We start from the raw sequence: 24,874 nt of genomic DNA, 5'->3' as shown, positions 1-24,874 counted from the left end.
TCTCAACAAAATACTGATTTATTTCCTTTCCTACTCTTCTTCCGTCCCAGATTTTAGAATAGTTTTTACTCATTATGAGAACAACTATTGTATTAATAGAGCGCAAAGCACCCAGATTTAGCAGGGATTAAAGCAACATCAATAATTTTTACTTTAAAGAAAAGGTCTGTTCACTTCAACGTTTGTAACACATGCTCTCCCTGGTATCTCTGGTTATAAATGTGTGATGAGGAATTTTAAAAATGTCTATCAAGATCATGAAGACACCCCAGCACATTCTCTGTAATATTCATAGCATAAATATAATAACATATGTCATCATCTTAACACTCAGACACATTTCCTCCAAGTCACAAAATACCAGGGGAAGCAACTGTCTAAGATACGAAAACACTTTAAAACTATTCGAAGTGACATTTGTGACATCTCTAGGGTCTAATGCCACCTCCAGTCTTTTCTTAATTAAGATAGGCTGGTACAAAAGACTGCAGCAATACAGCTTCTTGCATCATCTTAACAGAGCAGAAAGAATAGACAGACAGTTACTGCCTCTTTTGTTCTTACAAGCAGAGGAGTACCTCCTTGCTCATGAATAGTCAGGCTTTTTCCAGCTATTTTCATATTTCTTTGCTTTAGTTCAGCAGGTTGATTTTTCTTGAGTTCTGTTAAATTGCAATATTGATATTTACCTTTCTTTGTGTATTTTTGCATATCTGCTGGGAGTAAACTAAGAATGTTAAAGCCTGTTTGACAATTTCCAGTTTCTCTATCAAATGCTACTCTTAAAGAAAGTTGAGGCAATTTTCTATTTTTTTTTTTTATGTAAATACCTTCACAGTCTAGACAATAAAAAATTCTGAATTAACTTACAATGAGAGAATAATCCATTCTTAATCAAACATTGAAATCTTTTTGAAACAAAACTCCTTATATCACAGCTGATAATGTACATGCTTTGCACAGCTGTTTGTCAGGAACCCAGAGAGCTGGGTAGTTATTCCCTCACCCATAAGGTATCATCAGCAGAGCAACACCCCCAGCAAAGAGCAATATCGTGTTCACAACAATGTTTAAAAAAATGACCATCAGAAGTGAAAAACATCAGAGATGACTGAAATGCTTCTGAGTCTTGTTTAATGACAGTTTGTTTGTTTGGTATGTAAGTCTGTTGACAGCACTTCAGCACTGCATTGTCTCTTCAAAGAGTAGAATTGAATACTTGTATGTTTGGGTCTGTCACTCCCTCAACAAACAGTGTAAAATTCATGTGATCCTTTCAGATTGTGTAAAACTGAACAGCAGAAATAGTGCTGAGTGAGGAGCCTTCTGCAGCCTGCACTACTGACAAATGGAAGGCTTGATGGTCCAAGTGTATTCCTGCATCCTCCTTCAGCTTCTAGATTAGGATTTTCCATCCCAGCAGACACATAGGCAGAAGAAATGCTATTACATTTCAAAATTCGCATAAGATGCAATGTATCTACTTAATATATGCTCAAAAATAACCCTACTGCTACACCACTTACCAATTTGCAGCTCTGGATAGACTTCATATAGACACCAGTCCACACTGCAGTCACAATGGGTTTTCTCAAAGAGATTGTCTAAAACATCCCGTGTCACCTGGCGTTCATCCACCATTAGTGACTTTGTGCTGTTATCATACATGTGCACCTTGACAACAAGCTGAGGACAGAGTCACAGAAGGCTCAGTTAATTTCAGAAGCAAATAATGGGCTAACTTGAATCTGCTAATGAAAATAAGAAAGATTAAGGCTGAAGGTTATTAGTGATTCAAGGGCACCCTGTCGCACAGTGAGATCAGGGAATAAAACAGATTGGAAGCTCTGACATTATGTTGCCACCAAAATAAAGATCTTTTCTCAGAAAAAGGAAATTGAACTTTACCCTGTGCATTACTACATGAAAAGTGAAATTGCTATGGAGAAAAAGCAGAAGTTAATCTCTTTTCTATATCTACTATACCTCTAATTAAGGAAAATGCTTGATAGGGAACCCACGTAGAAAAGAACACAGTGTCTTTAATGAAAGCTACTAGTATGGAAAGATATAGTTCAGTTTCACATGAGAAAAACAAATCTTTCCATGCCAACAGACTAACCTGAAATCAATAATAAGCAAATAGATTAGTTTGTCTAAATAGACTGAAAGACACTCATTGTCTCTTTATATTGTGAAGCATTTGTGAAACAAGAAACTGTGCATCTTTGCAGAGAGGAACAACACAAGAAAATGCTGAAGTATGTAAAATCTCATAAAGCACTGCAAATATATTACGAAGTACTTCAAATACTCCATTAGTACTGAAAGTAGGATAACAGTTGTCAGTAGGATCTGTACAGAGAACTGGAACTAAAGTGGTGAGTTGGGAGGACTTTTCCATAGCATCTCGCTTAAATAGCTCCTTTTAAAAAGAGGGTATGAGAAGCTTTGGTGCAACAGAATCTCTTTTAAAGCCGACACAGAAGCAGAGAGGTAGGATTCTCAAGCCGGCAGAAATACGCAGGCAGCTTACAATTTTTCATAAAACAGAGAAGACTAGATTTCTTGACAACCACTTAGGCAACTGAGAATTCAGAAATTTCAGCTTAGTGACATGGCCACTAGAAGATTAGGTCCAACTTCCACCCAACATTTCCAAATATCTAGTCATTGGGGGAAAAAAATAAAAAGTAAAAAAAATGTTTCAAATGTTTCCTCCAAAGGAAAATTGCTAGTAGTGCAAGGAAAAGGAGGTAGGAGGTGACCAACATTTGTTACAGATATAAAAGACATCCCTGATTAAATTCTCCCAGTACGCTGTCTCAGAAGTAGTACAGTGTGCACAGGTGCATGGTGTTCTGTGGGAATCATCTTAAACATGGACACCCTCAAATCTACTGGAAGCTTCAATTCTTTTTCGAAAGCCTTCTGGCTCTGATCTCCTACAATTCACACCCCTACTTGAGCAAGACCAAAAGGCCATGCCTGTTTTTCCTTTACATACATTTTTCAAAGCTACTTAACACCTGCAGCTTCTGTTGAGTTCACCTGGAACCAGAGCTTAGGATGAGTAGGCGTATTTACATGATACTCAGTGGTGCAGCAAAGACATAGGCTGAAAGCTTTTTAACAAATTAGTCTGGAGCAAATTTAGCTGAGATAGCTAAAGCCATATCCAGTCTAGAAGAGAAGCTTAATACTTTTGGAATCAGCACAGCCTGAGTAAGCAATGCTTTTATATACCTTCCACTTTCTCTAAAGTAATCTTTCAGGACTGTGGGCTTTGCCCCAACACTGAGGGATGTGGAGGGGAAGGTTAGTCCTCTTAGAAATAAGTCCCCCAGAGGTAGTATTCTCACAGACCTCTGTACAAGCAAGAGTTCCACAGAATATTTGTTGATGTCTCAAGTTCAAGACAAAATATAAAAAAGCCAAATGGCTTTTAGTAAGATCTTCATTATTGAGAATAATGATAACAGATAGTCAGTTGGTAGCTCTTGTTTCACTATTTTAAGGCTTACCTTTTTAATTTTAGCTTCCTTCAGCTTCTCCAATGCAAGTTTAATTTTGTCAGCTTTAGCCCGCGCCTCTTGTTCTTCCTGAAAAGACACAAGATAATTCCTATACTTGTTAACTAAGGCCAGCAATTCACATACACTTGAAAAGAGTTGTTTCCTGTTATTCATATCCAGAACATAAGGAAAACCATGAGAAACTTCATAGTTATGGGGAATCCCCAATTTTCTTGAATTAAAATCCTCCCACCAAAGCTGTGATTTACAAGTCCAGTTCTCCATTTTGTTTTCTAGTCATAGAGCCCTTAAATGAGCTGTTCCTCAAATGATACAGGAATGCTTGAAAACGGGATTGTTCTATGCGTCCTGACTGACATCCCTCTTGATGTACTGAACATTCTTTATTTTATACTGATTCCCCTAATATTCCATAAGATATCAGAAACATAAGATGTGCAACCTGAAAGAGAGAGCTTCAAGACTCTTTACTGTTGCCAAATCCTCCACTATGAATACCAGGCAAAGAATTCACATATGTCTTTTCCTCTCCAAGGGCATGAAAATCTGCACTCCTACAGTTCAGAGATGCTGAAATTTCAAGAATCCCAAACTAGCTTTTGTGGTTGAAACTGTTGGATAGAAATGGCTTCCACAGTTCTTCCACTGTTCAGAAGGGGGGAGTGTAAACAGCCTTTTGCACTGTGGTCTTCCTCTTACCATCTCAGAAACACTACCCTGCAAGAAGCAGGAAAAGCATCTTAACTAAAGTAGTCCAAGCACCATGCAGGTAGACTTTCTGCTGATAAATGTAGGCAGGTATAATTCAGGCTTCACTTGCACGTGACCTGTACAGAACTGAGTTCACACACTGTACAAATCTGTGTAACAAACAGACTTCTCACCTGAGGTGAGGAAGTTTCACAACCTTCATCTTTTTCAATATAGAGAAAGGAAGTTATATAAAGTAAATAAGCTACCAGATAAAAATTATAGCACTTTTAAAGAAATGCTTTGACAGGTTAGAAGTTTTATTCTCCCTCTACAATGTTGTCACAGTGTTTTCTGGATCTTCAAATAGAAGTACATAAAAGTCATCCAGATAATATCACATTCTACATACAAATGTAGAAGCTTTATTTAGCTTACAGACAGTTTTAAAAATAAACATCAGAGTTGATGGAAACTCATGAGACAGCTCTCCAGTTCTTTGAAAGAAATGCTATACCTTTTAATTGCGTCACAGTGAAAGGTTATAGAATAGAGCTTTAGTATCAAAGATGTAATGGGAATAATTAACACTATGCTCATTTGACTACACAAAACCATAACAAAATGTCAGCCTTGATTTGTTTAGGAATAGCCTATCAAGATTCCTGGCTAGATGTGGCTTTTAATGAAACAAAATTTTCCATTTACAGTGGCATATCATTCTGTTGAGCAGAAATATGTCAAAGCAAATACTCATTAACAAAGACAGTAAATACTAATTTGAAATCAGGTATTTTCATACTTATTCTAAATGGTTATAACGTCCATCATTCACGTTATAGCTTGTATAATAGCCCTATAACTAATTTTCTGCATGGACAGCAAGCCATACAGCAGGAACAACATCAGTATTTCAACACAACGTGTACCAGAAAATGAGGCAAGAACTGCAACAGAAAGCAGATTCAGTGCCGTAATGAGGAAAACCACTATTGCAGATAGATTCCTTAGAAATGCCTCTGTTTCCTGTTCTCATCCTTCTCTGCCCTCCTCCTGTACCTGGAAAGAGACCAGGAGATGCTACTGGAGATTCAACTCAGTACACAGTCCCAGAGTAACATTTTAACTGAGGAAGACAGAGGTGAGTTTCAGCTGCACTTGTGCATTTAAAATTCCAGTTATGTTTAGCAAGTGTAACCGCTTTTCAGTCAAAAAATCTTGTTTGACTCTCAGGTTACGCAGGATAACAGATATTAGAAAACAAGCTTCAGCAGATCAACCTGGGACCTGACTCTATAAAAGTTGAGCTCAATACAACACAGAAGGAATGGAGCAATACAGCACAGTTGATTTCAGTGACCTTTAAAACACATCATGCAAGTGTCAGTTGGAAGAGAGCACTGGAGGTCTGTAGTTATTATATCAGGTCAGCTATGGCTTTGCTCAGTGAAGTTTGGAAAAAATCCAAAGATGGAGAACCAGCAAACTCTTTGGGTAACCTGTTTCAGTCCTACACCAGCATCTGGAATGAAAAAAGCTCTTCTAGTGTCCTATCTAAAGCTACAAAGCAAGAAAACATAGCTTTTACCCCTTATTATACAGTCTACCACTACTGTGAGGTAATTTGCCTCCACCAGCTTTGTAGCTTTCTTCAGGTTGTCACTACACCACTCCCTATCTCCCCTCTGTCAGACTCAACAAGCACAGCTCTGTCAGTCTGATCTCATCACTTCACGTCCTCATTAAAGTTCCAGGGGCATCTCTGCTGGAGGTGCTCACATTCACAGTGGGCTACAATATTCCAGATGTGGCTTCGCACTAGTGCCAAAAGAAACAAACAAAGACTCCCTCAGTCTGCTGGCCATGCTCCTGCTACCTCAGCTCTCTTTCCATTTCCAATCTGGCAGCTGAAGGGCATCAACTCCTTTTCAGTTGGAGTACCTGCAGATGATTCTTGATGTTGTCATTCAGGTCACAGACAAAAATGTTAAACAGGACAAGCTCCACAGTTGATCTCACTTGTTACCAGCCATTTATTTATTACCTCTTGAGTCTGTCAGTTTGGCCAGTCTTTAGCTCACCTAACCAAGCACCCTTTCAGATCATACTTGTTCAGCTTCCAAATCAGACTATTCAGAAATTTGGTACTTCCCTAAAGGTCACCAGTCTAAACCAAGATGGGGACATATTTGCAACAAAATGGACAGAGCTTATCTTGACAGCATCTCTTCTGTATCAATAATAGTTAAATAAATATAAAATAATAATAATAATAGTTAAATAAAAGATTTCAGCTTCTGAATTAAGTCTAGTTGTTGTTCTTACAAATGTTGATTCTCCTTTAAGATCAGAAGTTAACTATTATCTTTGAGACATAGAAAAATGGTGAAGATCCTCCCATGTTTACAATTTTCATTCTTCACACCAAGCACTAAAAAGTCCTATACATAAGATGAAACTTTATCCAGTGAAATACCTCTTGTATAATCAGCAAGGTCCTCTTCCTAACAAATATTTTGTTTCTTTTCCTATTTTTTTTCCTGTTTTATGCTAAAAGCAGAGGCACCAGTGATAATGAGGTAATTCATACTCAGTTTGTGTAGGCTTTTAAGCTGCAATGAATCGTCCACGGTTATAGGTAAAACTGACCAGTACAGTTCTGCACCAGCTGACAAAGTACCTTTCACTTTCCCTAAAACCTTTCCATTCCCTAAGTGTAAACAACTCCTCTCCACCTTAGTTTATGTGTGTATGAATACTCAAAGAGACACTTTCAGATTTTTCAGGATTTCAGACTCATATTTTTCAGATTGCATCACTCTTCTAACACACACAGTCTCCCTACAGGACTGAAAGGGTAAATTCTTATCTCTCTATCACAATTTCATGTCAAAGAACTGAACTTCAAATACTTCTACTACATAGGCCATGCTTGACTTCAGTTGTTAAAACTGATCTGCAAGAAAAACAAACATGGAGGAAGTTGTGATAACTGAAATTTTAGCATATCACTAAATCAACTGTCTAATAATTTTAGCAACTGCTAAGGGAAACATCCACAGAACCTTCTCATCAGTAGCAGTAGCATTTACTGCAGTAAACAAAGTGATAGCTTCACAAAATGATGGGATATTTGGCCATTCTTTGCACTGATGTCAAAGTGAATCTCTCCATTACTAACTGATCAATGCTTATTAAAAAAAAAAAAAAATCAGTAAAAATCTTTCATTATAGTAAACCATTTCCAGTGATTAAGGTCTGTCTTGGGCTATCAGAATGGCTATTAGAAATGCAAAAGGAATGGGCAGCATGTTCAGGAACTGGCAGAAACTGCCACACTCACAATAAAAGAATTCATAGCTGTTTTGTTAGTGTAGACTCTACTTAAGATACTTATCACAGAATCACAGAATCACAGAATCACAGAATCATATGTAGATTTCTATTGGAAGTTTACCCACAGTTGTTCCAATGCAAATCCAATTCTAAAAAAATGAGTTTCTGAACTCTTGCAACAAGATTCCTCTCAGACTTACCTGGCTGAGAGGCTCGGGAGGAGGTGGTGGTGGTGGCGGTGGAAGGTCTAAATTGGGGGCTGGAGGTGGAGGGGGCAAGTCATTCTTAAACTGTCCCATAATGGTAGCACAGGGATTTAATTTACTACAAAAGTCATTATCCATGCCTGTTGGAGGCTGAGTGGCCACACTTTGCTGGTTGCCAGAGGAAGTTTTCTGGGCTTGTAAAGTTCTCTGTTCAACTTCATTTATGTCTGCTACAAGGTCAGCCATTAAAGCATCAAGGTCTTTGTCCTCTAGGGCATTTAGAGATTCTGTAAAAAAAACGAAAAAATACATAAAGAGTGAATGCAATGAAAAAAAATCAGTTACCAGTTCGGTGACGATTAAATTACAGGAACATGGTTACTGTAAGATATAAGGGTTATGGGAAAGGATTTTAAATGGGCTCAAGAAAACAAACGTGCTTTAGGAATGGCCATTATTCTGGTCGTACTGAAGTTTTGAGTACAAGGAACTCTAGGAATACAAATTAAACAGGACAGGAAGTTTCATTTTCACTGATGTGGTCTTAGACCTGTGTGTTTTATGAAATCTGATCCTGTTCCAACAAAGTTTATGGGCACATGCTTAGTGATATGGATGCAAGAAATTCGATTCACTCCCATTACGCTATTTACTTATCTAATGTTTAGTACACATAAGAATACTCAGCAAGTTTTGCTATAACATACAGCAAACTTTTTAACTGAGACCTGCATAAAGAACATTTTCATACATTAGAACTATTCTACAGATTTAAAATTAACGTGAACCAAAAACACAAGATGTGTTTGCAGCACATCTGTAGTTGTGTGATCAACCTCTGTGACATACCTTATGTAATATGCAGGATTTTGAGGATCCTTTGAGGAAAAGAACAAACAAAACAGCCTCTTTTTTGAAATCATCAAACAGATATAAATATTGTAACTTTTCTTACAGTATTTCTGCTGTTCTGTCAGAGTATAAGACAAAAACTTACACTGCATTTTGGAACTTCACATGCAGTTTGTTCTTGGATTGTTTGAACTAGGCATGTTGTAAGAGATACTTTGGAATAACATCCTGTAGGATAATTTAGTTTTCTAGAAGAGAAGGGTTCTATAAGAATCACTGCATTCAGTGATTTAAATCACTTTGAAGAGTCTAGTTCAAGAAAAGAATCACAAATTGTAAGCGTTTTAAGTGGAATTTTGGAAAGAGATGGAAAGCCCTGAACTACACATTAAAAACGACAATACAGTCCGACAAAGAACAGATCATTCATCAAACAGTGAATGTGTCATAGGACCATCTCAGTTTCCTCTGCTTTACCTGCTGTGCTGACAGTGTATTTTCATAAGCTTTTCTTTACAGTGGAAAAGCTTCCTTACAATCCTCTATTTACATATCTCTAACCACTTTGCTGGTAGAGACATTATGGCATTATGTAGCTTAATGGCAAATTCATTCTGGCAAAATAACACTAGTTGAAATCAGCTCAAATAAACAGAAACATGCAAACAACCAGCCCCCCAGCAAAAAGAAAAAAAGGAAAAAAAAAAAAAGCACATGAAAGAGCACATTCTTTTTTCAGCTCAGATCAATTCCCTGACTCAGTTTGTCAGGGAAGCAAGCAGCTGTACATGCAGAAGTGACAGTACAAGCCAAAATGAGAATAAGTAATGTAAAATGGAAGAAACTGAAGCCAGTACTTCCACTAGAAATAAATGCTTCCGCAGTTCTGACTTCACACTGAGGTAGCACAGTTTTCTATTAAGTTAAATCTTTACATGAAAAGGTTGCCTTTTTGAAAATACTTCAGAGGACTTCTTTTTTTTGCTTTCCCTCTGCACTCAGACACAGTAAAAAAGTCTGATTCTTATGTAAGACCAAGCAACGTCCCTTTAAAAACACTCGGTCCCTTTGAAGTTTCCTAAACTGAGACACGCAAACATTCCACTGCTCCAGCAAAACAGTTCTTTTTTCTATACTTTATTTTAGATCAGAGGTGTTTGAAGCTTTTCGTCACATTTGTTGCTGTGAGGTATTCAAAATAAGTATAAAAATGAATGAGTCCATTCAACTCCTTACCGTTTAAATCCTTAAAACCTACAGTAAAGCTGAATTCTTTGTTGGTCACTTGGGGGGATGGAGTTTGTACATTCTCCACTCCTAAACTCTGTTAAGGTAAAAGAAAAAGGAAAGTGTTTTAATGATGTAACTACTATTACAGTCATTAACATTTGTCAATTAGTTACCAGGACATGTTTAAGTCAATTCTTCTTCAAGAAACAGAATGGAACACACTAGTTTCTGAGATTATTCCTAGACTGATAAACTAAAGACAGACAAGACCAAAGCACCGTCTCATACCAGATGTTCAGTGGTTTGCATACTTCCCAATACACTGTCGAACCATGTAAACCACCACTCTTGTTGGGCAATAGCTGGACATGGTTTGGGAAAAAGCACAGGCTGGGGCTGTTTCATGGAACTGTTTGGGTTTAAAGGAACCTTAAAGATCACCTAGTTCTGATCCCCTGCCACTGGCAGGGACACCTCCCTCTAGACCAGATTTCCCAAGGCCCCATCAACCTGACCTCAACCACCTCCAGAAATGGGGCATCCATCTTATTTAAGCACAATCCCCATTATGTGGCTCACAATTATTGGTATTTAACTTGGCAAGATTGGGAATTACCATTAGAAAAGATATCTCAAAACAGGGGCTGTAAGAAATCAAACTGACACAATCCAAGACAATAGCTTAAGTGTTTTCAAACAACATATATTAAAGTACAACAAATTTACAGAGCTTGTGTTTTTTAGAAATAAAAATTCTCCTTTATCAGTCTTTGCAGGAAGTACTCCATAACTGCAGGATTAGAAATAGGCTCCTGCTGTTTTATAGTTTCCTCTCAAGACTGTATTCTGCACTGGAAATAATGTTTCCATAAATCCTTGAATGCTACCCTAGCTGTAACTTAATATTTTGGCATATCTAAAGATGACTTGTACTGCTATATGAATACATTTGAGATAATATTAAACGCTGTTTTTATTTCCAAAGTTTACAATGATATGCAGGCTATATCTCATTTACCCATGCATGCAAAGCATCGTAACTGAAAATTCTGACTCAAACTCAGAATCCTTCAACATCTTGGGACTGAGTCCAAGATGGATATAAATTGCTCATTTATTCGTTTGCTTGTTTTTGAGAAAGCAGCTTTCATGAGCAATTATATCTCTATAATTATTTAGCCTGCACTGATAATACCGTCTAAAGGCCATGTGGTTTAAATGTCAGGCAGAGAAATTTAGTTGAAGGTTTCTCAGAAGAATTTTGATTGGGAAAAAAATGATTTACCTGGGTCAGCATGTCCATCTCCCCAAGTAAATTGCTGAACATTTCATCTATATCATCACATGTTTGCTCCATCTGAAAGAAAAAAAATCCACAGGCAATGAATCATCACAAATCCATTCCAAAGCCAGCAATGGTCAAAACCAGAGGATATGCAGAATTCCACTGGAGATGCCAAATACCCCTGGAGTTTACTGGGTGTAATCTTGTTCAGGACTTGATTATGACTAGGTACATAACCAACTTTTTGTCTCAATATTTTTCACTAATTTTTTTCAAATACTAGTGGACTCAGAGAACTTCAATCTTATCCAACCTCAAAGCAATTAAGGGAGATCACTGAGACAAGGAAAGCATGTACAGGGCTGTGTGATAATGGTGACTTCTGCTGCATGAGTCAGGATGTGAGGACAGCGCCAAATGACATTCATAGGGAGATAATGTTTCTGCTATAATCCCCTTCCTCTTTCTCCTATATAAGTTCCTTTGAAAGAAGTGAAGTAGTGTAAAAGAACGTCACCTGAACAAGGTGCAGGCAACTGGGAGCAGGGCTTTGAATTTGCACAGTTCTCTTAGGTCCTGGAAATCCAAGACTTAAAGATTTGGGAACTGAATGCTGTTAACAGCGTGTCACACGAGTGAGCAAATGGAAAGCTGAAGTCATCTCATCTGCTTCATTTCCAGCTGACCAAACCACACTGAATGGCTCACTGTATGAATCCTACAGAGCTTTCTCTATAAAAGTTTCTGTAGATCCAGCAGTATACTGATTGTGTGCATAATTACTAAATCTTAATTCATATATTCGAATCAATAACTGTGTAGCAGCTCATCTGGTACATGAAGAATCAATTTTCATAAAAGAGATAGGCAAATGGCAATTATTTGATCAGACAGATTAAAGTTGGATCCGTTTGAGACAAGAACTGGAGCTGCATCTCATACTGATATGTGTCTCATCAGTAGTTAAGTAACAAATATTTTACACCTTCCTGTTTTCTCTGACTTTTGAGGACCTTATCAGCTGTAGCTGCTTGTATGTTTTTGTGTGTTTAGCTGTTTCAGTTTTACTTTCAGGAACAAGACATTATACTAGTTCCATGAACCAACTGAAATTGTTTTACTGAAAAAAACAAACCAACAAAGAGAACTGAATACTGTATTACAGAACAGTTTAACCAGATTATGTTGCTTGTTTTTTGTTTTTGTTTTGAAGGTACTAATAAATTCATATCTTCTTTGCAATTATATGATTTTCTGAATATTCAGACTTATTTGATTCATGAGGAAATAAAATGATTATATGGAAAAGCAAAGTGCAAATAATTCACTATGAATTTCACATTTCCACATCATAGTTAGTCACTGATGATTTTTTCTCATCCAATCATACAAATTTTAACATTAGGGCTTTTTACACCTCAAGCACATGGGCCAGAACACTTGCATTAAGAAGGAAGTGTGTCAGTGTCCATCCCTTTCAAGTGTCACTTCCCATGAGCAGACATCTATCATGACAACCCATCACCAAGCCACTCCTCCTACTTGTTCTTGTCCTTTTCTCTTGAATTCTTTTAGGAAGAAAAGTTAAACATCCCCATCACCAAACTGTGAAGAAAATATTTTTATGTGAAAACACATTGGATGATCTCTTAGACTAATATAAGAACTTTCAAAATTCACTGCAGATTTTGTCATGAGCTAGAAACACAAAAGACAGTAAAATGAATGCCCAGAATGGGGAATTCAAGTGTGTTTGTCTGCTCCTCTCTTTTTTGCTCCATTATATTCAAGACTCCTCTCCATTCTCATTTCTTTTCTCTCCATGCCACAGAAGGAACAAATAGACAAAACAACAATCAGACATGGGAACTAGCCCATTCGAGGCAGATGTTGCTGCATATAGGACCAGAAGAATCTTTTTTTTTTTTCTTTTTTAACTTATTTATAAATAGCCTTGAAGTTATTCAACCAAAAACTCAAAGTGAAACCTGCAGCTGTATTAAGCTATTATTAACAAAAAAGGAGAAAAAATTACCTAAGCTCCCAGAAGAATACTGAGTTACAGATTCAATCCTCCTTTATATCTACTAAAATATCTGTAGCTATCCTGTATATAGCACTACTACTAATAACTCTTAAAATCACTGTAAACTAAACTGAAAAGTCAGTACTTTCACAGTGTTCCCATGCAGAAGACTTCAAGCAGAGAAAAGAGAATTAAAATAAAAAGAGGAAATAGTGGTTGCAAAGAACAAGAAGATTTAGGAGGGGCATTTGGAAAGGCAAACATCTGAATCAAACGTATTGTTAATGTGACTGACATTTAAGCTGAGTCTTCTATACCCCCTTTTGAATTAACACCAATAATACAGAAAAAGGTATTCCCTTGTTTTATTCCCCCCAAATTTCACATTCTCAGATCTCCACTGAGCTCTCATTTCCTGATGAAAGCTGCCTTCTTTTTTAATACTCCCACATTTCTCACACTGTTTACCTACTGTGCATATTCTCTTCAGCTTTCTATTTTAACCACCAAGTCTCACTGTGTGTTCCATGCATGTTAAACTCTCACAAGGTTTATATAAAACAGAAATATCAACTCATTGCATTCTGACTCATCACTACATTTATTCATATTGCCACTTACCACAAGCCCCTCAGACCTTCTTGTCCTATTTTTTTTTTTCACCTTCTCAATTTGAGATTTAGCAGCCACTTAGCTCTTAAAAGTCATTTAAATCTAAAGTAAGAGACTGGTGCATAACAGAGCTCTTTGCACTGCTAACATCTTTGTGTTTCAGTTTACCCCAAGAAAAATCTGATTCCAGCGTATTTGCTCTGCCTTCTCCTTCAACATTTGAGTCTGAGGGACACTTTTTCTGTCATAGGCTTTGTTGGCATTTCCAAAGATGCACTTATATCCATTTGGGTGCCCATCTGAGGGGACATCCAACTCTTCCACAAGAAGCAGCTTGCAGCCCTATCCAACAACACAGAACTCCTGTGTGCTCCATTTCTAAACTTGGCAACAGAGCCACTCAAAGCTTTCAGCTTCTACATATCTACTCTCTACATACTTTTATTTTAAAAGGAAAAGAAAATTTCTGGTTGTCTTGAGCTATAAGGTGGGAAGTTGGAATTTAATTACCTAACCTCCGACCACAGAGAAATTCAGCAGATGCAGGGAAAGCTACCCAACTTGCTGTACTTGCATGAGAAACAGACTCTCTGGGCAGTGCATTATCCTGTGTCCTCATGGGGCTGATCCAGGATTCCAGGACACCAAAAAGAAATTTCTTGCTCAGATACAAGAACGAAGAAACAGTCCTTGCACTCAGTCTCCCAGTGCACAATCCTACATAGGCTAAGTAGAATCTCATTAATATAATCCAGTGTCATGCACTGGCATGCAAAACAGGAACCACCTTTGCTGGTCTGTAATACAAACTCTGTCACTAACCAATGTGATTTCTGTATGGTTGCAAACACCTTGATTTGTTAAGATGCTTGCAGTGGAATTGTGAGGTCACGGCCTGAACCAATGGTTGAGCACCAAGTAAGAAGGCATGGCTAAGTCAGGGAGCTCAGGTGCAACCAATGCACCTGAGTGACTGGAAGGGGTGGAGCCTGGATCCGACCCTCCTCACCCTCATTTAAGGTTAGCAGCCAAAGCAGCAGCACCTTTCTGGACAGACTGCACTTGTGCTGTTGCTGGTAACTGGAGGGTGTGACCCATTTTTTCTTCTTTGTTACTTACTATTGGTCTTTAGTGCTTGTATCCCATTAGAAGGCACTGTGGTCATCTTTTTTAACCACATAGACTCTATAGAAAATAAAATCACCCGCTGCTTTATTTATTTTAAGAATGAAGAAAGTTTTGCAATTCTATAGAATGGCTTGGATTGAAAGGGAAGGGCAGTCACCATCACGATCAGACCACCCAAGGTCCCACCCAACCCGGCCTTGAATGTCTCCAGCAACGGGCATCCACAGCTTATCTGGGCAGTGGTGCCCATGCCTCACTGCCCTGTGAATAAAGAATTTCCTTTGTCTATCTTATCCTAATCTCCAACTCCTTCAGTTTAAACCAGTTACCCTTACTCAATCACTCTACTCCCTGATAAAGAGTTCTCTCCAGCTTTCTTGTAGTCCTTTCAAGTCTTGGAAGGCCACAATGAGTTCTTCCCAAAGCCTTTTCTTCTCCAGGCTGAACCACTCCAACTTTCTCAGCCCCTCTTCATAGGAGAGGTACTCCAGCCCCCTGAGCATACTCATGGCCTCTTCTGGACCTGCTTTAATAGGTCCATCTACTATCTTGAGCTGGGGTCCCCAGAGCTGAACACAGTACTGAGGTGGGGTTTCATGACAGAACAGAAGGTGGGGAAATCAGTTCCCTTAACCTGCTGGCCACACTCTTTTGACGCAGCTTAGGATATGATTGGCTTTCTGGGCTGACAGCACACATTTCATATCCAGTTTTTTATCCAAAGTCCTTTATTGCAGGGCTGCTCTCTATCCACTCATCCTCGAGTCTACACTGATGTTTTGGATTGCTCCAGCCCACATTCAGGACCTTGCACCTGGCCTTGATGAACTGCATGAAGTTCACACAGGCCCACTTCTCAAGCCTGTCCAGGGTCCGTCTGGATGGCATCTGGATGTGTACCAACTTCATCGCTCACCTTGGTGTCATCCAGAAACTTGCTGACTGTGCTTGACGCCACTGCCCAAGTTATTAATGAAGATATTAAACAGTACCAGTCCCAGTACACCACTCATCACTGGTCTCCACTTTGACACTGAGCCATTGTCTGCAACTCTTTGGATGTGGCCATCCAGCCAATTCCTCATCCACCAAACAGTCCATCCATTATATCCATGTGTCTCTGATTCAGAGAGAAGGATTTGGGGTGGAACTGTGTCAAAAGCCTTGCACAAGACAAGGCATATGAAATCTGTTTTTCTTCCCTCGTCCACCAACACTGTCACTGGAGTTTATAATCAATGTGTACGTTTACATAAGACAACTGCACAAGCCCATGAACAACATTTAGGGAATGGAATTGTCGGATAGAATCATCATCCCTTGGCAGGAAGCTGACAGTAGCAATAGAACAAGAGCAGAAAATTCACCTTAAAAAAAAAAAAAAAAAAAAAAAAAAAAAACTATTTAAAAAACAAAACAAAACAAAACAAAACAGAACCAAAAACAAAACAAACAAACAAAAAAACCAACTGATTATACTGCATAGCTCAGAGCAGGCATGTACCAAGCAAAGTTAGAGCTGCTACTATCTTATACCTCTGCAAGAACTACAGAAAGCCAGCCCCTTTCAACAGGAAGAGTGGTCTAAGTCACATGGTAACAAGGTTCTGCACTTGCAATCTGAAAACAAGCTTGAAGCCCTTGTGTAATACTGAACAGGAAACACCAACGGCATCACAAATGAGATTTGAGATTACCATCTCTGCAACACTGTCTCAGTTGAGTTGATGCAGTCTAATGAACCAAAGGGCTATAGAAAAACAAAGAGGAACAAGGAACAGTGTGGTATCAGTAGAACAAAAACATGCAGGAGAGTTGTGAGAGGAACCATGTCAGGAACCACTTAGTCATCTGGTAGATGTTACAAACACAGAGCATTGTTGTTATTGTTAAGCTGTTACACAAGCAAACAGTAAGGATAAAAACAGACAAACTATATTTTTATAAGTCATGTAAAAAGATTGAAACTACATCTTCACCTCCTAGTCCCTGCACTATAGCACACAAATGTCAAAGTTCTAAGTCCACCCAAATAAACATCAGCTGTTTGACAATCCAAGTGACCACTACCTTCTCCTAGCAGAATTCTTAACGTTTAAATGCCTTTTGGAGTGGAATGAATTCTACAGTGTTTTGAAATCCACAAGTAGCCCAGATCACAGATCTGTTGTTGCAGTAGGCATTTGCGGGGTATCGGGCTGTGACGCGATAGGACCTCCCCTGCTCTTTGATAAGGGACTGACGCGCGCTTGGAGGCGTAGATGTACTAGACATGAGTAAACGCACATGGACGTAGTAACATAGATAAGCATGTAAAGTATATAAGTTGCTGTTTCACTTGCAATAAATGCCATCCTGCCTAACATCACATTGGTGTGCACGTGGTGAGATGGTCGGGTCACAGCGGGGACGGCGTGAACCCTGGCCGGGCCATAGGAACGTGAGGAACTAGGGGTTTCCTACTCGGAAACAAGTGGTGCCCCGTGTGAGGTGTTGTTGTAGGCGCTAACGAGATATCGGGCTGTGATGTGAAAGGACCCCCTGCTGTGTTGTAGTAAGCGATAACGGGGTATCGGGTTGTGACACGATAGGACCTCCCCGCTCTGTGAGTAATGTGTGAGTAACACGTGACGCATGCTTAGGGGGGCTTAGGCGATAGGGATGTGTATTTAAGGGGTTGTTGTGCCTTAATAAATTGCCATTTGCTTCTACATCATATTGGTGTCAATGTTGCTATGGCCCTAGCGAATGCAGATCGCTAGCCCCTAGGCAGTGCGGCCTTTGACACGGTGGTTGCCGGAGGTAACAATCTGTGGGAAAGTAGTGTGATTAAAAAATGCATTAAGAGCCAAAGGAAATTACTGAGGCATCATATTGCCCTGGTTTATAACACAAAAAGGATGGGATATTAAATGAAACTGAAAGTCTGCACAACGGTTCCAGGAAATTTGCACAGTGTACCCACAAAACTCATCACCAAAACCAGTGAGTTAGTAAGTTGCTGAGTTGGTTTTCTCTACACACAGTTATTGCTGAAAAAGTGTTAGTATTCTAGAGAAACAGAATCACAGAATCACAGAATGGCCAGGGTTGGAAGGGACCTCAAGGATCACAAATCTCCAACCCCCGAACCACAGGCAGGGCCACCAACCTCCACATTTAATGCTAGACCAGGCTGCCCAGGGCCCCATCCAATCTGGCCTTGAACACTTACAGGGACAGGGCATCCACAACCTCTCTAGGCAGCCTGTTCCAGCACCTCACCACTCTTTCTGTAAAGAATTCCCCCCTGACATCCAACCTAAATCTCCCCTCCCTCAACTTAATACCATTTCCCCTCATCCTGCTGTTATCTACCTTTCAAAGAGTTGATTCCCCTCCTGTTTGTGGGCTCCCTTTAGGTACTGAAAGGCTGCAATTAGGTCAACACAGGTCAACATAGAAACACAAGTATGAATGATAAACCTCATACTTCACAGCCCAAAATGAAGGCTTTACCAATCTGGAATCTGAGCAAAGGTTTCAAGATAGATAACAAAGTGCCTCTCAGTGAAGGATTTCTTATACCTTCTTCTGAAATACGTGATGCTAACCAGTATGGAGACAACTTGCTGACTAAATTGACTGCATGCCTGAAACAGACATTTTTATCTTCCAGGACTTCGCTTCAGAGTCCCCTGTCAACTCCAAAAGGGGACTGCTTTTATGGAACTAGGAAGCAGTGCCACTTCTGTTCTTTACATAGTGTCCTCTCAGCAGATAACATGCTTCACTCTGGCCTGGATCTAACATTAAAGAAATATTGCACAGCCACAGACTTTGTAATCTCATTTTCCCTTTGTCACAATTATTTACTGCAGAATGGTCCAGCCTGGTGATTTTCCCACTGTGAGCTATACAGAGGGCACAAACTCTCCACAAAGTATTAAATGATAGAAGAAAAGACTACATCTTCATGCAGAATTGGCTGAAGAAACAATTCCTAGTTGTAAGCCTAACTTCTGGCACACAGCAATAGGATGTCCATTGCCCTGATTTATCTTCTGGGAAAGGCAGCAAGCTGGACAAATTTCTTCTATCTATTCCCTTCCACGTTCCTTCCCATAATCTATGTTTGCTGATGTTGGTGTTGTTTTTTCCTTCCTTTTTTTTTTTTTTTTCCAGTTACTCAACACAGCTCTACATAACTAACATGATGAAGCAACATTGTTTTGCATTTTTAAAAATTGCCAGCAAGTAAAAAAAGTTAAATTGTTGGTATATTCTGGATCCAGCATAACTGGATGCTCAACCTCACTCTGCCCTGCAATGGAGCAGATGGCTAAGGATTTCATTCCTAATCGCTATCATTAAGCTACTCCCAGAATTCCCTCATTCCAAGGTCACTGAGTGATAGGGGCTTGTCTTGTGGCTCCCTACTAAACAAAGATTTTGATATTTAGCTTTCAAATCCACAGGCAGACTGACCCTGCATTCACAGACTGGCTAACCAGCATAAAACAGAAGCCCACACACAAGAGAAAAAGGAATAGATGGATCCACAATGTGGGAAAACCTGTCCACCTCCCCCAGTATTCTACTGAATGAAGGCACGCCAAATATCAGAAAATGGAAACAATATGACAAAAATTTAGAAAGAGAAAAAAAGGAATGAAAGTTACCATACAAATTTTAAGCACAGTATTTTCTCACCAAAACACACAATGATTAGAAACAGCAATAAGTAATAGGTTTCAGACAAAGATTTGTAGGCTAGGAGGAAGCCTGGAGTCACCCGGATAGGGTGCTATATTAGTATGGCTGTGGCTGCCTTGCCACAGACCAGCAGCCCTAAACCACACAGAGGAAACAGGAAGAAAATGTAGCTATAGAAGAATCTTGTGACATTTCCACCATAATTGTTCCATTTCTGTATGGTTTTCCTTCCATGAGAAGGAAATGCCACTGCCTCACTCTTTTCTTTCCTGACCAAGTTCAGGAGGGTTAGAACAACTGATCTGCTCAAAGATAACAACTCCATCATGGCAGAGGGGAGACAAAGGAGGTCAGCCAAGTGGCAAAGAAGAAAAGCTTTACTGAATTTCATGGAGGAGCACAGCCACTACGGGACAAAAGTGGAGTTATGTTTATGCTGGATCCCTTCCTAGGACTGACACCTAAAGCCAACTGTTTTCTTTGCGTTGTCTCTCGCATACATGAGGTCTGATGTGATCAGCGAAGTACAAAACTAAGCTGTAACCACAACTCTTTGGGAACGTTATCTGTGCTCAGGGTGACCTCACCAACTCACTCCAATCAATATGTATAGCAGACCTTCCACATGTAAGCTTTTGTCAAAAAGCACTGAGAACAGTAATGCAGATTTGACTGTTTATTATTATATTATTTGCAATCAGAGACAAAAAACACATTCAGAAGGGCTTATTGGGCTTATTGGGCCCGTACATCCTTCTCGACTCTGTGCTTCAGTGAAATTCCCACAGCAAGCAAGAGAATGGGGTGGGCCTTGTAATCCTGGAAAGGTCACAGAAATCCTCCTCAGAAGGGGAAGAAAAGTAATAATGTGTCTGTACCCTGGGCTACCAAAGACAAGCACCAAAATCAAACAACAAAGACCACTGAGAAGCAACTTTTCATTTGCTATGCACTGCATGCCAGCAAGTAACTGACAGGGACTGTTCTCTGGAGCCTTCAAACTCCCTTGGCAAACTGCCTTCTAGCAGACACCATTTTGCCTAAAACAGGAGACTCAGAAAGTCATTTGCAACTCTCATTAGTAAAGGTATCCAGTTAGTGCCATTATGATTATGATTCTTATCTCTCTGAGCTCGAGGGACTAGCAGTGTTGCTATCTGCAGACTTGTTCTCCCCCTCTTCCTGGCAGGTGTGGGTAAGATGAAAAAATTTTCACCAAAATGTTTATTATGTCAGTTAAATGGTCTGAGTACAACTGAGAACTTTCCTTGGTCAGTGTTGTTAGCCACGAAGGGTCAGCTCATCACTGATAGCAGATACACAGTGAGATATTAGTGTTACACATCATGGTTTTACAGCTACTGCTTTAGACTGCAAGCAAATACATAGGATGAAAGTAAAAAATGCAGATATACTGAGGATACAAAACTTAGACCAGTAATGCCTCTGGATGTATTTCTGAACAAAGTTGCATCGAAAAAAAATTGTTCATATACATTGAATCTTCTTTTTCTTCTAGGATTAATAATGCACCCACTCCACCAAACACTCCTATTTACCTTAATAACTGTAACACTGATTTATTTGAAGCTAAACTCATGGCATGCTGGATCAATTTTCAACAAGAAGAAATGGTGCTGTTTGCAATCTGATGTGGATTCTGGTAGCAAAAATTACAACTGCTTGCCACCAATCTAAAAGGTCAATTGATTAGAAGTAAGGCTTAGAAACTAATGACAAAGTTACACTTTTTCAACAATCATTACCAAACTAGTTTTCGAATTCCCACATTGAAGTTGCAAGTCAGATAAAAATTATTTGTGTTTCCTTTTCATTCATAGCTCAGTAGCAATGCTATAAATTAATATTGAGCTGTGGTGAGGAACGGGTGTTCATGCAAATGTGTAAAAGTCTCCTACAGAATCTAAGGAGAACATAGGCACCTTGGTTTCTTTCACAGTGCAATGTCTATCTTCCACTCTAGCAGATGAACTAATATCTAGGGTAGCCATGAATCAATATGCAGGATGATAAGGAAAGCTAGCTAAAACATTTGCATTTTCAAGAGAAACGTTACTGTATTATGGATCACTCCTAATCATGAAAAGACATATGGTGGAGTTTCTACAACATTTGCATCCAACCTCGTCATCCTAGACTTTTTTTAGTCAGTGAAGAGAAACAAAGGCAATTTTATAGATCACAACGAGTAGCTGTCTAAAACTGAGCAGCAGAACAAATTTGACAAGCATTTCTCTCTCTCTCTCTCTCTCAGTCAACCATAAAGGTAACTAAAAACCTCTGGTGACTAGCTAACATGGTAATGTTTGAAGTTGAGTGAGGAGGACCCTATAAAGTCCAGCACGTACTTTGGGAGATGGGAAGGGTCATCTGCATGGATGCAATTCACTGTCATTAGAAATCTTCAAAAAGAAACAAGCTAAGGAAAGTATACTGTTGCAGGCAACCAAAAAGCTGAGTTTCACTTTCACCTCAAATCAGCACCTGACAATGTGAAGTCATTGTCACTACAGGTCAGATTAGCATAAAACAAAACAAGTCAAGATGTTATGAAATGAAAGATGAAAAGATTTACAGGAAAGAAAAATATCAATAGTTTGCAGAGCGAGCTGGAAAGGACCTTTTGTATCTACCTGAATGATAAGCAGTAAAATCTAATTCAGGTATATGCCTGTAATAGAACCTCTGAAAAAGAACTGCTCTTTCAAGAAAATCCATGTTCCCAGATTTCCTCCTTGAATGATGGACATTTGTGATCTGCAAACAGACAGGTTCTCTCCTGAATGAAGCAGTCTCTCCTCTTAGCTCCAGGAGTACTCCAGACCAGTAGCCTGTTTTCAAGATCAGATACAACTGCTGATCCCTGCACTGGTTACCCAAGCCTCACCTCTCCCCTCACTCCATACTGAATTATAGCTGTAATACATCAGTTCCTTTTCTGCTAACAAGAAAGATGAAAAACAGCAAAACAAAATCTTAGTGAATTTGGGAAATTTGTTACTACCTAAGAAACCTCAAACCTCCCTGTGCCTGTTACTGTCCCCCCAAATGTATTAGTTTCTAAAGTTTTACTCGTTAAGAAAAATCAAGTCTCTACACTGACTCATAAATGCATGAGTTACTTTGTGTGATCTATTGGATACTGCTCAATTATAGTAGGATTTAGTCTTTTAACCTGTAAAAATCAAACTAAGCAGGAATAAATATTTGATAATGAAATAAACCAGTACTTCAAAGGACTCAGAATCACAGAATCACAGAATCATAAGGGTTGGAAGGGACCTCCAGAGATCATCAAGTCCAACCCCCTGCCAAAGCAGGTTCCCTACACCAGGTAATACTCATAAAATTCATACTCTGCTTGAAGATACTGCATATCAAATAATCACAAATTCCAGCATGAGCAATTAAAACACAATTTACTCAATAATTACTTTGAGCCTTCAGTCATATTTTTCTCCCAATGCCAGAAGTATTTGCAGTACCCACAGGAGGTATTTGAAAAAGAAATAAGGAAGGGGAAATGATTAAAAATACCCTTTCAGAGTCAGTACAATTTTCCATGCTCCCAGATGGACCCAAATTCTCTAAGAATATAAAACAAGGATTACTCAGCTCTCTGCAACGCTCTGTTGATTAAAAGTCCCAAAGATATTTGTAATCCATATTTCTAACCGCATTATCTCCATTTTTAAGCAAAGCTTGCACAAAGCATGAGGTACAATTAAATGCAATAGTCTCCTTAGCAAGCCCATGGGGGGGAAACAGAAGAAAGAAGTTAAACATTCTGTTTTAAACTAAGTTTTAACCCAAATTCACATTCTTTACCAAGTTTCTAGGAAACAAGTTCGTAAGGTCAGTGAACGTGAACGTGGGAGCCGGTACAGATGGAGCAGGTCGCCCAGCACAGCCGTCTGCAAGGTCTGACGGAGCACTGCACTGTGCCCAGCCCTGCTAATGCCACATCTGCACCACTGGCGTTCAGCAGCAGGGTGACCAGCTAACAGTGATGCTCACGGGGTCACATTTGAACGGGTATTTTTTCGGATTGGGGACAGATAGCAAAACGTGGGTTTCACATCATTCACAAAGGGAAGCTAGAACCAAAGAGGAAAAATGAGTGCCAAAAATCAGAAGCTGAGGTCAAGAGGGGAACATTCGAGCAGGAGCCACATCAACTCCAGATGAGAGCAATGCAGGGCAGGAACGGTCCTCAGCCAGTCAAACTGTGTCGCGGTGCGACAGCATCCCGTGTATTTTGCTGGCAGGAGGCATTCCAGCATCCAAATTTCATCCACAGCTGAAACCTTTAGTTTAGACGTCGTGGGGACTGACTGTACGTATGTTATGTTACGCCCGCGGCATTCCCGTGAAGGCAGCACGCGGTGCGGGCCTCCTCGGCGCGAACGCGGAGCCCCACCGCTACGTACCGCCGCCACCCGCCGCGGCCCCGCCCGCCGTCGGAAGCCCCGCGGGGAGCGGCCCGCGTGACGGCGGGCTGCCGCGCTCCCCTCAGCCGGCTCCCGCCCTCCGACAAGCAGGAGTCCCCCGGCCGGAGCGGGGCCCGCCGCCGCTCCCCGTTCCGGCGTCGCTATCGTTGCACCCGGCCGCAGCCAGACCTCCTCCCGCCCGCTCCGTCGGGGCCGACGCTTCCCTCACCCCCGACTCACCTTGGCTGGCGGAGGGGCGGGAGGCTCCCGGCGCTGCTGCGAGCAGGAGGCGCGGCGGGGCGGCTCTGCGGCTCTCCCTTCGCGGCGGGAACCCTCCCGCCCTGCGCCTGTGGGGAAGTGGGGCCGGCCCGCGGGCTGCCTGTGCGGGAGCCGCCCCAGCGCTCGCAGCAACGCCCTCCGCCTTTCAGCCCCGAGGGCAGGCGGCCCGCTCTCGGGCGTCCGCTGCGTTGCCGGGGGCTGGTAGTGGCGGTGACTCCCCGGCTCGAGGCCGCCCCGAAGGCTGTGGTGAGCCCGCGAAATGGAGCCCGAGGCACGCCCAGACCCTCGGCCGCCTCAGCGAGGCCGGGCTGCTGGTTTTCTGACAGAAAAGTGATTTTGGAGAGTCTGGCTACGCTTTTTATATATATATTTATTTGCGCATTTATTTGTAATCCATTCTCAAGCCAGTCAGCACACTGCTCTTACGGCATCCCATTTCTCCGTCGCTTTGTGGCATTGTGAAGCACTGCTTTGCAATGTGCTGAAATTTAAGTCACTGAGTAAAAATGCCTACAGATCGCCTTAAATTCCATCCAGACGGGCACAGA

General features: G+C 40.4%; 1 protein-coding gene across 1 annotated transcript in view; it reads right to left on the bottom strand.

Annotated features, from left to right (window-relative positions):
- APBB1IP (amyloid beta precursor protein binding family B member 1 interacting protein) overlaps positions 1-24,538 on the bottom strand; it is a 57,376-nt gene extending 32,838 nt beyond the window's left edge. The window contains exons 1-6 of the mRNA XM_031614430.2: positions 24,288-24,538; positions 11,136-11,207; positions 9,857-9,944; positions 7,763-8,055; positions 3,525-3,602; positions 1,527-1,686 (exon numbers count right to left, since the gene is read on the bottom strand). Of these exons, the coding sequence (XP_031470290.1) occupies positions 1,527-1,686; positions 3,525-3,602; positions 7,763-8,055; positions 9,857-9,944; positions 11,136-11,207 (691 nt within the window). The 5' untranslated portion in view covers positions 24,288-24,538. The remainder of the gene's footprint in view (positions 1-1,526; positions 1,687-3,524; positions 3,603-7,762; positions 8,056-9,856; positions 9,945-11,135; positions 11,208-24,287) is intronic.
- Positions 24,539-24,874: the final 336 nt, after the last annotated feature.

Source organism: Phasianus colchicus, chromosome 6 (assembly GCF_987193195.1).
Source record: "Phasianus colchicus chromosome 6, bPhaCol1.hap1.1, whole genome shotgun sequence".
Taxonomy (NCBI): Eukaryota; Metazoa; Chordata; class Aves; order Galliformes; family Phasianidae; genus Phasianus; species Phasianus colchicus.
This window is presented reverse-complemented; position numbering and strand designations above follow the sequence as displayed.